Below are 13,991 nucleotides of genomic sequence, written 5' to 3'. Positions count from 1 at the left end.
AGTTCTTTGCAGTATTCGTAATGACCTGGCCCGGGTAAAAAATGAGCTATGGAGCGTGGATCTTGCTGAGATGGCTGGGATTTAAAGCTCACCAGTTATCCGGCCGGTCTCAGCTCTTGCAGGAATTTCAAGCGTTGGCAGAAAGGAAGGTAGTTTACCTAGGAAAATACACTAGAATGCAATGCTATGGACGTACCCTACTTCTTCAACCAAATTATCACGGCACATATATCACAGGTCTTTTGATAGATGACGGCACCACTGTCTCCATTAACACCACATATAGATGTTTACTGATTTCTATCAAAGACTATACACCATGCGCTATAATAGGGATGAGTCCACACTGGCAGAGTACCTGGTAGAAATCGCAAAGGTATGGCTCAATCCTGGGCAGCAGCAATTCCTAACTAACAGGATCACTTGTGACAAAGTCAAACAGGCCATTGATGCCCTGAGTGGTACTAAAACCCCTGGACTCGATGGGTCACTGGGAATTTTTACAAAGCCTATAAACATATCCGTGCCCCTCACCTCTTGAAAGTATATGCAGAATCCCTTAAGGCAGGCACACTACCTCCCACATTACACAAAGCTGTTATCACTCTGCTGCTGAAATCTGGTAAGCCTGCTTAGCTCTGCACCTCAAACAGACCACTTTCTCTTTTGAATCATGATAACAAGATACTTGCTAAAGTCATAGCGATGCATCTTTTACTGCTCATGGAAAGTACAATCTTCCTCATGCAATCGGGCTTTGTATCACTTCGTTCTACCTTGATAAATCTGTCCACCATCTTCGCAGTCATAAACCAGATATCCTCAACTCTTCCCACAGCAGTTGCATTATTAGACACAGAGAAAGTCTTAAATTCCCTGGAATGGCCATTCCTGCGGGCAACATTGACTAAATTAGGAATTCCTAAAAGCTTCTGAGATCTCATTATGCTGCTTTACAAGGAACCCAAGGCATGTCTAAGGGTAAATAGAGGTGTCTCGCCTCCTTTCCCAATCAATAGGGGCATATGGCAGGGCGGTCCCCTTCCCCCTCTGCTTTTTATTATTGCCATGGACCCACTTATACATTATCTTCAGGAGTGCCATCTAGGCAGGGGACTCCAATTCCAGAGGGGTCCACTACTGGCTTCTCTATATGTGGACAAGATTTTGTTATTTGTATGTGAACAGACAACTAATCTACCTTCCCTAATTCATGAGGTCATTAGGTTTGGGTCATTTTCTGGGCTTATTGATCAACTGGGGCAAATCAGGACTACCACTACTTGTGAGTTGGATTTCCCATTGAAGTGGTGCACTGATTCCCCTAAGTACCTGGTAATCGTCCTACACAGGGACAAGCTTAAAGTCATAGGCCTGAACTATGGCCCTGCGTTTTAAAAGCTCACCACACAAGTGGAGCGATGGATCAAACTGCCCCTGTCTGTAGCGGGGTGCATTGTAATCATTAAGATGGTAGTTTTGCCCAGTTTTCCAGTTATCAGTTGTTATTCATAAACATTCCTATTGCATTGACTAACAGCTTTTACAACACTCAAAGTCTCTTGACACACCTCACCTGGACGAGGCGTAGAGCACGTATAACATGTCAGGCTCTGACGATGCCTTATGAACATGGTGGCTTTGGGGTCCCAGATATGCGCCTCTATTATTTAGTGGCCCAATCACTCTTCGCCTATCACTGGTACCACCTGGATGCCAAAGTGCCATACCTCACTATGGAGAGAGCTCAGGCACCTGATTTGCCACTTCCTTCCCTACTAGCTAAAGAACTCCTTCTAGACCCCATGGATATACAAACTCTCTCCACAACATGTTGTGCCTGGTTTCAACTCCGACAGTACCTGGGCAACCCACCCCTGTACTCTCTGAACATACCCCTTCACAAAAACCCTTGGTTACAGCTAGCACAGGAATGTTTGGTACAACAGACACTTGTTACCCTCCAATTACACCCAATGGGCAACCTATTCCTCAACGGTAGATTGAAACACACCACAAAAATCACTTCAGGTGCAAACCCAACACATATGACTAGATTCATACTTCACCACCTACACAGCACTCTGCGCACCATCCTTCCCTCATACCCTGAAGAATATCCTGATTTCCCTCCTCTGTCTATGGTCATCGCTACCCCGGACAACAGTATACTGATATCTTGTTAATAACATGCTTCCTTATCACTGCGACGCACTAGACGGGAAAAGGAAAAATCCAGAATGGCGTGGGAGCAGCAACTGGGATATGCTATTCCTGATAAAACTTGGGGGCATATTTAAGAAAAGTGGCTCTGCACACAATGCAGCTCCAATTTTCTTGCGCCCCTTAGCACCCACCTAATGCCACCATGTGTGTACAGTATTTAAAATACGGGACACCATGGCGGTAGTTAGGGGACTAGCATTATAATATTTTCTGCTAGTCCGGAGCTTTGCAGGATTAGAGTAAAAAATGTTGACACTAATCCTGCAAAGCCCATTGAGGTCCACTGTAATCAATGGCGTGCCTCCTTTTAACGCCTGCTCTGAGCAGGCTTTAAAAGTGCAAAAAAAAAGACGCAAAGAAATCTCTTAGATTTCTTTGCACCATTTTTTCACACACACCCGCCCAACGGGGGAATGCCCTCTTTGCACATATGTAGCGCAAAAAGTTACAAAGTGGCGCAATACATGCATTGTACCACTTTGTAAATATGGGGCAGGGATTTTGGCCTCGTTGGGCCACATTAGGGTAAAAAAAATACACTAATGTGGTGTAAGGCATTAGGGGCTCTTATATATGCCCCTTGTTATTACTGCTGTGCACAGACAAAACTAATTTCCAACAGTCACAAGCACAAACTACTACATTTAGGGTCCTGCACCGTGCTGATACCACACATAAAGCACTTGCCAAACTTGACCGCTGATTTTGCACATCTAACGTGGAATTGTCAGGTCATTGTACTGTACTGGGGAAATCTTCTCTAAAATGTCTATAACACTTGGCCACATTTCAGACCCAGACCCCATAAAGGCCCTTTTGGGATACGTCAAACTCTTGATCTCTGGTCACCTTCGATTTACAGCTATCGCTTTACTCCTGGCCAAGCACTGAATCACACTTTACTGGGGTGTCCCCCATCTTCTGACTAGCCCTGCCTGGCTATAAGGCATGACTTTGTGCAATGCTACTGGTGAGCTCTCTGCTATCCTGCAGCCCATTGCTTTCGGGCCGCAGGACATCTGGCTGCCCCTTCACGACTATCTTTTGTCACTGACCTCAGACGATGAGCAAACTGATACTTAACTGATCTGTCAATGCTATCTACTGTCTATATTAACCACAGTTGGTTAACAAACATACTGGAGGACAACAACCACATACTAATGGACATAGATAATATTCATATATATGTAATGAATCAGCTACAAGATTCATGTTGGAAATGAGTCACACAGTATTTTAAGAATTAAATGGTGTGATTACTGGGAAGATTAATTGAAAAATGAGAGCTAAACCTTTGGTTTAACAGCATGATTTCTGTTTATTAAAAAAATTGGGAGTGTTTCATATCACCAATTGGTTGAGGGGCTGTGTTTTAGTACGCTGGTTGACTGGTATTGAATGAATGATGTAGTGAAGGAACGATTGATGGGTATGAGTCTGGGATGTAGTAGCATAAGTACAATGTGGCAGGAGAGGATGGTATGTTGTTAGTTGATCGAAGGAATACGGATTTTTTATTGAACATGAGTTGTTTTGTAATATTTGACAAAAATGTGCAGTACAATATAATTGCATATTTTCTGAAAACCACTGAGCCCCGCTTGGTTATATGAGAATTGAGGGAATTAAGTCAACATATAAATTGTGGACGGGCCATACAGGGTTTTCTCTTTTTCTATGAATGGCTTACACATGCTTGGCATATTTAATTTACCTGTAAGTCCCTTGTAAAGTGGTATACCATATACCAAGGGTCTGACAATTAAATGTTACTAGTGAGCCTGCAGTGCTGATTGCACCTCCCACAGAAGTAGCCTTTCAAACCTGTCTCAGGCCTGCCACTGCAGGGCATGCATACAAGGTTTACTACCACATTGACTTGCATTTCAAACTACTTGCCAAGGCCTAAACCCCTCTTTTACTACACCTAAGTGATCCCTGAGGTAGGTCCTAGGTAGGCCTATGGGCAGGTTGCTGTGTATGTATAAGGTAGGATATGTACTCTTATGTTTTGCATGTCCTAGTAGTGAAAAACAACCTATTTCATTTTTTACTTCTCCTCTCATAGATTAGCATTTGGAATTCCCTTATATATTTGTAAGTGGCAATTTCTGATCTGAACTTAGTAGCGTTGGCATGCTAAGTATGCTTGAAATGGTAGTGAGAAATCCTGCTTACTGGTGTAATTAGATTTTACATTACTATTTCAGAAATGCCACTTTTAAAAAGTGGGTATTTCTCTGTGCTTCTAACTCTATGTGCTTTGCAGCTTGACTCCAATCCACTTTGTGCATACCTTCCTGTCAACCACAACACAGGAAGGGATGGGTGTGACAGGAGAGGCATCTGCATCCATCTGCATACTGATACGCTGGGAGAGGGAGAGGTTGTTCACACCTTACATATCAATATGCTGTATCCTGCCCTCAAACAAAGGGCTGAGTTCCCCCATGCTGGTGTCTGGAGCCAGGGCTAGGTTGAAAGGGGTTTGTGTTACGCTTGAAAGGGTTTCTTTGAAGTCACCCCTTATATCAAAGGCATTTTTTAGTATAAGTACAGGTACAGTGACCCCATGTTTTCAGAGCACTTTGGAACTGGGACTGAGCCTCTGTCAGAAGGACTGCTGCACTGCACATAGGACTCATCTGGACTGCTCCTCTGCTGTTGCCCTGTTGCCTGCTACTTGACCTAAAGGACTCATTGTATTGCTTTTCTGCTTGTTGACCTGCTGACAGCTGCTCCCTGACTCTGTTCTGCCAGAGGCCTGCTGTTTTGCCAAGAGGAACCACCATTTGGAGGACCTACCTATTGTGCTGACCTAATACTTGCTTTCCCCCTCCGGGCCCCACATCTAGTGTTCCCCAGAGGATTAACAGATGATCCCTGCTCCCTCAAGAGTCTTGCACTAGCAGGATTGTCGTGGGTCTCTGAGGCGGACCAATTTACCTTCTTCAATGAGCGAATAGTGAACGCTTCTTCTTCTTCCCTCCTTTCTGGAAAAAGCAGCACATGGTGAGTGCTGCCTGACTAGCTTTCAAGATTCGACACCCCCAACTGGGCCCTCCTCAAAACTGCCAGGGTGTAATACTCAGTAGTTGTGCAAAACTGCTCCCTGTGCTTTTCAGCACAGTGCATTTGATATGCTTCTTTTGGTCCAAAAAACCTTAAGTGCCGGCACCGTCAGGAAGAAGGAGCTACTCTCTGTCCCTGGATGAGTGTTGCATAGGCTCTGACCTGGTAATAGCACATGCTGATGCCATTCACTCCTCTATTCTGAAGGAGAGGCGCTTAGTATAGCGTTATCCTTTTTCTCCAACTCGCACAAGTGAGGTAGAGCATGTGCGGAACAACAAGTCGTATTCCTGGAGGGCGTGTTGCCTGGACAAACAAGGTTTCCTCGTGTTGGTGCTGGCCATCCCTTTAGGGGTGCAGCGACCCCCAAAGTTGACAATGGCTGCTCCTAGGAAGGTACTGTTAGGACTTGGGGTACTACCTCCCGTGCCCCCCTGCAGGTGACTTGATTGTCTCAGGTGCTGCCATTCCCGTTTGGGAGGATGGAGAGCCTGGGATCAGACCTCTGAGGTCCTTCTGAAGCCTCCTCATCCTCCTTCATGGATGCCTTCCGATTCAAGCAGCAGCACCACCCATTTGCAGACAGCTGCTCTATATATTTTCACGTGGGATAGCAAGCAATGTCTTCCCGCTGGACCCTGCAGTGTGTGGGTGCACCCCATGAGTCATACCTGGGGCGCTTATACTCGCTGGATAAGTGGCAGTGCTGGGTAAGTGTCCTCAATGAAGGCTGCTCCACCTGCTCCAGATCTTGCCACAGTGGGACAAATAAGTTAAAATACTGAAAAGGAGCACAGGCCCATCTGTGCCCCACAGACGAGTTCAAAATCACGCCTTCTAACCCAGCTCTCTGAAATTACCATAATCCTGCTGATGGAAGTGCAGGGGTCCCAGTGTCTGTATGTTACAGGTATGCCAAGGGTGATGTTTTGATGATTTATGTTCTCACAGTGATTCCTGGTGGTTTAGAGGTTTTGTGCCCAACCAAACTGCTGCATTTTATGCCCTGATGGTATAATGCCTATCATTTTGATTTCTGCATTATCAGGATGCCTAGTCTTATCTCAGGAATTTGCTTATTATGCACAGTACTTATGCTTTATGTCATTTTGATCTTGTGATATGTACACAATAAAAAACATATTTTTATATAACCCTGTGTGGAGTCTCTTTTGTGGTGTATTTTTGTGTACTGGTGTGAGTGTGTTGCACAAACGCTTTACATATTGCCTTTAGGGACAAGCCTGACTGCTGTGTGCCAAGCTACCAGGGGGTGAGCACAGGTTATCTTTGGTGTGTAACTTACTTGCCCTGACAAGAGTGGTGGGTTTTGCCTGGCTTAGGTGCATTCTCTAGCCAACCAAAAGCCCCATTTCCAACAGTGAGCCCTGTGGAAACTATTGCCCCATTGACTAGTGAGTCCTCCCCTCCTACAAACAAGAAGATGCCATAAACATGGTACCCCAGACCCACAGTCCTCAGATCACTGCTGGACCAAAAGAAGACAGCAGAAGGACTGCTTTGCTGTTTCCTAGACCCAGCAAAGAGAGGCTGCACAAAGACTAGACTGTACCCTGCTGCACCCAAGGGTCCCACAAAGATGACTGTGCCTGATGTGCCATCTTGTGGAAAAGAGATCCACTTATGCCATGGCAAAATAAATTAATCCAAAGGTTATGTGACTATCCACCTGTTCAGCTTAAGAGCAACCAAAAGCTAAAGCAGTCTGACCCATTGAAAGGCCAGCTGCCTGGAACACTTGTCCGGTGGAGGACAACAAATTGCCTGTTGGGAGACCAAGTCCGGAACTTGTTGAGGTGTCCCCAAGCCTGTGGGACCCATTTCCAAAGTTGACTCTGCATCATTCCTCCCCAGCATCAGGACCACTTCTTGGCTGGGCTGCATTTAAGGAGAAACGTACACGTAGAACCCTATGACTGCTGACTGCAACAGGTAAATTGTCCCCCATGACCTGAGTCGTGTCTGTGACTGGCCCCAGCCGCAGTGACTAGTTCAAGAGGCATTTTAGCCCGTTGGCTATTAACCGCTTCCAATGATTTATTGCATCCAATAGATGAAAGTTTAAGTATTTTACTTGTCTTTGAAAAGTCATAACTCCAGCTCCCCTTGATATTTTTTTGTGGTTTTGGTATCTAACTTAAGATAAAATGTACACTCTAATTTGATAAACTGGTATCATTTTTTATTGTGCTATGTTTCTTACTTATTACCTGTTTTGGTACTCCTGAATGCTTTATACTTGATCCTTTAATTAAGTCTGACTGCTCTGTGCCACAGCTACCCAGGACTGAGCTAAGGGTTTTGTTAAAGAACTGAGATGGAGTTGATTGAGATTGTGACATTATTACATTATGAGGTCTCATAGCCACACCATGTAATAATCCAGTTCCTACAATAGGCAAACCCAGAATTAGCAGAAAAGAGTGAATAGCAAAATATTTTCAGTTGCAGTATTCAACTTCTCTCACACATGAGTAAATGCTTTTATAGGATAATGTAACAATCCTAGGAGGAAGATTTTAGGAGTCACTCCACTAAATTTAAACTTTTCTGATTTGGATGAGTAATGCAGTGGTTCTTCCTAAATACAACTGTGGATTTGGTACTGGCAATTACTTTCCTAAATATGAAAATTAACATTTGCAACTGAGGCCAATGGCTGGAAGATCCCTGCAGGTGCAACGAGGACCAATGCCATATGGAAATTCTAATTTTAAAGAATTATTTGAATTTGAAGCTACTTTTGAGGTCTTCAAGATTTCATTATAAGATCTTCCTCTGTTGAAGGTCATATGTTGATTATAAAAGCAATTTTAAAATGTTATGAATTTAGCCACTAGATGGCAGGTGTATGCGTTGCACATAAATCCATACCTATATTTGAAATTTCTATGCAGCAAAATCATTGTTAAAAGAGACGTGTGAAGCTGTTACAGTAACAAGGACTGAAAACAGTGCCCCACCTTAGATACAGTCATTGCCAGGTTAGCAGTAGGAATGCTGGCATCTAGCAAGAATGGATGTCTATGTGTTTTCATTTTGGGTGAGGAAATGGAGAGAATAATGTAAGAATGCTGATCGGGAGAGGTTGTAACATGTTGGAGTGCTATTAAGCTAGATGGCTAAGGCATCGTGGCTGAATGCAGACAATGTGGGAGCCATTAGAAGTATCGAAAGAGTACTGGTAATGACAGAGTAATTTCCTTTTGTCTAGATAAATAATTTATGAAATTTGTAAACTACAAATAGTTAAAGTGGTGACTTTATCATTTTGTAACAGAATTACAGAAGTTATTGTTTGTTTCTACACTGAACACTGTAGCTGCACAAATCTTTAGAGGGTGTGAAGATGGGGCACTGACTGTGCAAGCACAACGATCCAACAAGTTTCCCAGAGTAAGACACTGAGCACTTACCAGACAAGAGCATTTCTCACAAGCATCAGGCGCAAGGTACACATGGGATCCTTCAGCATATTCCTTTCCTTGGAAAAGGCAAACTGCCAGGAAGCAATGGGACAAAATTAGAAAAGGCATACATTTTGTAAAATCCATCTCCCAATAAAGCACACAATACCGAAATGGGTGCCAAACACACACAAGGAGTGAAGAGCTTTCAGAAAAAAACCTTGCTCTGGTTTGATGCTTATTCTTGGAGCAAATTCAGGACTTTTGCTTGGAATCATTAAATCAAACAAACCTGGGTATATATCAGTGAGAGTGCATATTCACAGATTCTACCTGTGATCTGATGTTTGACAGTTGGATTTGACAGTCAAATCCTTTGAGCAATGGCATGGCTGTGTAGTATATAGATAATCAGGAAGATCTTTATTGTGCATTGCACATCACAACATTACACTAAGGCCCTCATTATGACATTGGCGGTATAAGCCGCCTACTGCCGCGATGACAGCCGCCAAAGGACCTTCGCCGCGGCTTCCATCCATCCGCCAGATTATGACCACAGCCGGACTTCTGCCACAAGAAGGGCGAAAATCCAGTTGTGGCCATACTGGTTGATGGTGGTAAGGTGGCACTGCTACCACCAGCACCGCCACGCCAGTAGACCTCCGCCAGCCTTATCATGACACATGATACGGCCTGGCAGTGGCAGCGCCCCGTCCCGTTCCCTGCCGGAAGACCCCCTGGATGCAGGTAAGTTGGGCTTCTGACAGGGGGGGGGCTGGAGGGTGTTGTGTGTGGGGGGGCTGTGTGTATGAATGTGTGAGTGTGTATTCAACTGTGCGTGTAGTGTTGTTTGCGTGGGTGTATGCATGTGTGAGAATGCGTGCACAAATGGAATTGTGAATGCGTGTCTGCATGTCAGTGTGAATGTGTGTACGGATGTGTGAGAGAAGGAATGAATGCATGCGTGAATGAATGCGTGTATGCCAGTGTGAGTGAGTGTGTGCATGCATGGTGCGTGTCTCTGAGTGTGTGCGTGTATGGGGGTGAGGGATCTGAAGGGGGGAGCGTGGATGGAGGGGGGGCATCTGGGGAGTGTTTGGGGGGATAGGTGAGCCTCCTTTCCCTGTCACTGGTAAGGTCTACCACCATGAAGTTTTTGTGCCGTTGCGAATGCCACGAAAACCATGGCGGTAGGCAGGCTCAAAATGCCACCGGTGGTACAATAGCGGCTCCCGGCTGGAGATTGTTATCTCCAGCCCGGCGGCTGCTACCGCCATGCCGGTAGGAATGGTAAATTAGCATCAATTTCATAATGTAGCGGTATGTACCGCCAGCCTATTGGCAGTACTACCGCCACATTATCACCGGTCACCGGGGTCATGATGACCCCCTAAGTCTATTGTTCACCACACAATTAACCATGCATGATAAATACGATGGATTTTCTTGTAGTCATTAAATCATCAAAAATACGTAATGATACCTTTGGTTAAACAGCTTTATTAAAAACTGGCTGGGTTATATTTTTGGGATATTAAATAGTCTTTCTTTAGCATGACATACTACAAAAACACTGCTTTTCAGAAAAATTATGTTTAATCCTACTTCCCATAGCTCCGGATATCATAAAGGAAATTCTTTGGACGCCAGACTTTCATATCCAGCGCCCTAAACTAGATTCACAAACATGGTAAGCAGTAAATAGGATATATTTCTCACAAAAACTGAAACACACTCTGCCTCCCTACAAGCCAGTGCAATGCATTTCCCCTCAATGTAAGACACAATTAAGAAATACAGCTAGGATTGTGTGCATGTATGTGACAGAGATCGCAAGGCATGTAATTATATTATTCTACGCAAGGGGCTGCGCAGACCGTTTTCATTTGCCACATTATTCCCTCCAAAGTGAGCAGCTTATGTTAGTGTATAAAATGGACATAATAGTGCCAACTCCGTTCAAACATTAGTATTGATAAAGGCATGGATTGCCGAACGCGTCTGCTGAAATAAGTGAAGAATTAACCCCGAGAGTGCTCCGTTTTGTTCTTTTGCATATTTACAAGAGTCCATCTTTTTGCCTCGCGGAGTAAAGCGCCCGCCCTGAGTTCGGTAGAGCTGGATGGAAGTGTTTGATGATTTATACATTGCTGTTGTCTTAGCTGCCGCATTTGGGAGAAAAAGGAGGTATTTATTTAATCTGTCGACGACGTCGGAAGTGATTTAACTTTGGGATGTGAAGCCATTTGAATAGCGCCCAATGGAGGGGCCCGCGGGAAGCAAGAGCAACGCTCTAGTCTTCCCGCGGGTCAATTCGGGAAAGGAAGTGACGGCGAGGGACAGGGATTGGGAAAGGTAAGTGGGGGCGGGTCTAGGGGGAGGAAATAAAAGGGGTTGGGGGTGGAGGGACCGGCCTCTTTTCCGCGCTTACATCGCGCGTTTTAATTTGGAGTGGCCGGTCCCTGGGGATCCTTCATAGTGGGAGTTTGTGGTGCAGGTAGGCTGGGGTTTAGGGCAGGGAAGCGGTATATGGGAGTTTTGGTCCTTTAGTTTTAATACTAGGGGGCCGGGGCACGCTTGCAGCCCGCGCGGCCCCCTTTCACAATTACTGGGGGTGGCCATGCGCTCCTTTCGAGCGCCGACCCCCCCCCCCATTTCAGGAACAAGACATGCGTTTGCTGGCCAGCAGGCCTGCATTCGCAGCTCCACCACCGCAGTAGCAAGTGGCTGTTTTGAGCCACTGCGGCCCCCTGGGGGCCCCGACAGCAGGCCCCCTCCCCCTTTTTTCCGGGGGGCCCAACATTTTCAATTCATTCAGCGGCGGTCCAGATTGCCTGGCTCCGACCGCGTGGGGGCTCTCAAAAAAAAAAAAAAAAAAATTATCAGTAAGTAGACAAGGGTAAGTTTAAATTAGAGCATTATGTTTTCAGGCACAGGCTGGTTAACTATAATTAATAGGTGGGGGGAGATCACACATTAAGGCGTGGGGCCCTCGCCACAGGCTTTCAGGGCCCAATTAAGCGAGTTAGGGCCAATACAGGCGCCCCCCCCCCCCCAAAAAAATAAATAAATAAATAAATAAATAAATAAATAAATAAAAAAAAAAAAAAAAAAAAATATATATATATATATATATATATATATATATATTATGAAAAGTAATAGATACAATTTTATACAGGGAGGCTATTGCGCAGGGAAAAATTAACGCGCTCACAGGCCCCCCCCCTTTGTCCAGGCCCCACGTCAAGACCCTGGGAGGCGGCAAGTTACGCAAAGGCCACGTATCCCTTATCAACACTCCCTCTGTGGGCCGCAGCAAGGGGGCACAGGCAGGCAAGTGTAGGAGGGACCCCCGCCCCGGACATGTCCGTGCCATGCGGCCGGCAGCCGGAGAGGCCAGCAGACAGTACAGGCAACGTAGGAACCATGCCCCAAGACAGAGGAAGGGGCAGATGGGTACGGGTCCCGAGCGGAAGGGGACAGGAAGTCGGGGAGGATAGTGTTTTAGGTAGCAAGATGGGAGCCAGTGGCGCATACGGCCATGTGGCGCGCGGAAGGTCAATGCCAACGCAAGAGGTTGGTAGAAAGAAGGCGATACCAACGGGGCGCAATACGGCCCCGGCACGTTGGTCAGAAGCGCTAGAGGGGTCTTCGGCGGCCTTCTCTACTTCGCAGGATCGGGGACAACACAGAATGGCGGACGCCATGTGGGGCAAGATGACATGTCTAATAAATGCATGAGGATGAGTGGGAGTGTTTGACAAACGGATGTGTGCGAATAGGAAGTGCTAGAACTGGACTATGACTAGGTTTCTGGAAGAATGGGAAAAGGGGGAGATCTGGGAAACAGAGGTACACAGCATAAGGGGGAGGGGAAGAGGACGCAGGAGCGGCGCAACCCCTCTCTCTGTTTCTATTTTTAGGAGCGGGACAACAGCATGGGTCCACAGGAAAGAAGGCAGGACCAAGCACGGGGCCGAGGGGCCCGGAAAGTTTTCGCGGCTTTCGACCACACGTGGAAGAGGTAAAGGGCAATGGTGGTAGGTTTGGGGGACGGTGAAAAGGGGATGTCATTTCAACTTACAAGTCCGTTGGGGTGGGGGAAGTTTCGACAGTTGACACACTGCTGCGAGCCAGAGCTACAACTGAGGGCGAGGGCGGGGACAAGATAGCAGGAGAGAAGTCAGGCACAGGAGAGTAGGAAGGGGGAGGACACAAGAAGAGGCTACCCTATATGGGTCTGGCTATGCCATTGTGCTCACACGTAGCGGAAAAAGCGAAGGCAAGAATATGGAGACCTGATTATGTAGACGTTTTTAAACTCTTTCATAAGGACATACAAGCCAAAGGAGGGTCTAAGGAAGAAGAGTAGGAGTTGGCCCGTAGGCCGAGGGTGCCAATTAATATGGACGTCAGCGTTTTTAATTTTGCAAGCATTTATTGTGAGAAATACCCTGACATAGGCTATAGCGCTATTTAAATACATGGACATCATTAAGCCATGGGGGGGATGTAGACCCAGAATTATGGATGCAGGGGATGACATCATCACAATCCGCAGTAGCGACACATACGGCCAGTGGGTTACCGGTGGTATATAAGCCTTTTCAGGCACGTCCAGCCCCGGGGGGGGGGGGGAGACAAAGAACAACATTTAACACGACAGGAGCGTGCTGGATTTTCACCAAAGGTTTCTGATCCAGACATCCTTGTAAAAAGGAAACAGGACTGCTCCAAGTGCGGGGGCCGTCATTCAGGTTACTCAATGTTTTTCACCTTCAGTCCCTCCGTACAATGGAGGGCGGCAAAAGGCAGAGGGACACAGGGCGCTATCTGCTCCAAAAGGGGGCCTACGCCAATTAGGTTAGTCTTTATCTTACCAGGGCTGCGTATATACACGGATAGGGCAGCTGCTTTGAGTTAGCAGAAGGGATTCAAGAAGGTTTGAGGGTCAGTGACCACGGCTCACGGGTGAGACACTGGGCAGACAAAGTGCGGTCTGCAAGGGAATTACCACAGGTGGTAAGGAAAAGCTGGACAAGGAACGGGCATTGGGCAGAATTGCGGGCCCATTTTTTATGGGCGGCCAAGTCAGATTTTGATGATATCCCCGCTGGGAGTCGTGCCGAAGAAGGCCCCGGGTGAAATCAGGTTGATACATCACCTCTCATGGCCGGAGGGCACATCTGTTAACGATTTCATGGCAGCAGAAGACACCAGACTGGTGTATGCATATGTGGATGATGCCGTAAAATT

General features: G+C 46.2%; 1 protein-coding gene across 1 annotated transcript in view; it reads right to left on the bottom strand.

Annotated features, from left to right (window-relative positions):
- Positions 1–13,991, bottom strand: part of KCP (kielin cysteine rich BMP regulator) — a 521,393-nt gene that overhangs the window by 136,983 nt on the left and 370,419 nt on the right. The window contains exon 43 of the mRNA XM_069229392.1: positions 8,739–8,821. Coding sequence (XP_069085493.1) covers positions 8,739–8,821 — 83 coding nt within the window. The remainder of the gene's footprint in view (positions 1–8,738; positions 8,822–13,991) is intronic.

The sequence above is a fragment of the Pleurodeles waltl genome, chromosome 4_1 (genome assembly GCF_031143425.1).
Source record: "Pleurodeles waltl isolate 20211129_DDA chromosome 4_1, aPleWal1.hap1.20221129, whole genome shotgun sequence".
NCBI classification, from domain to species: domain Eukaryota; kingdom Metazoa; phylum Chordata; class Amphibia; order Caudata; family Salamandridae; genus Pleurodeles; species Pleurodeles waltl.
Note: the sequence above shows the minus strand (reverse complement) of the source record. Positions and strands in the feature narration are given on the sequence as shown.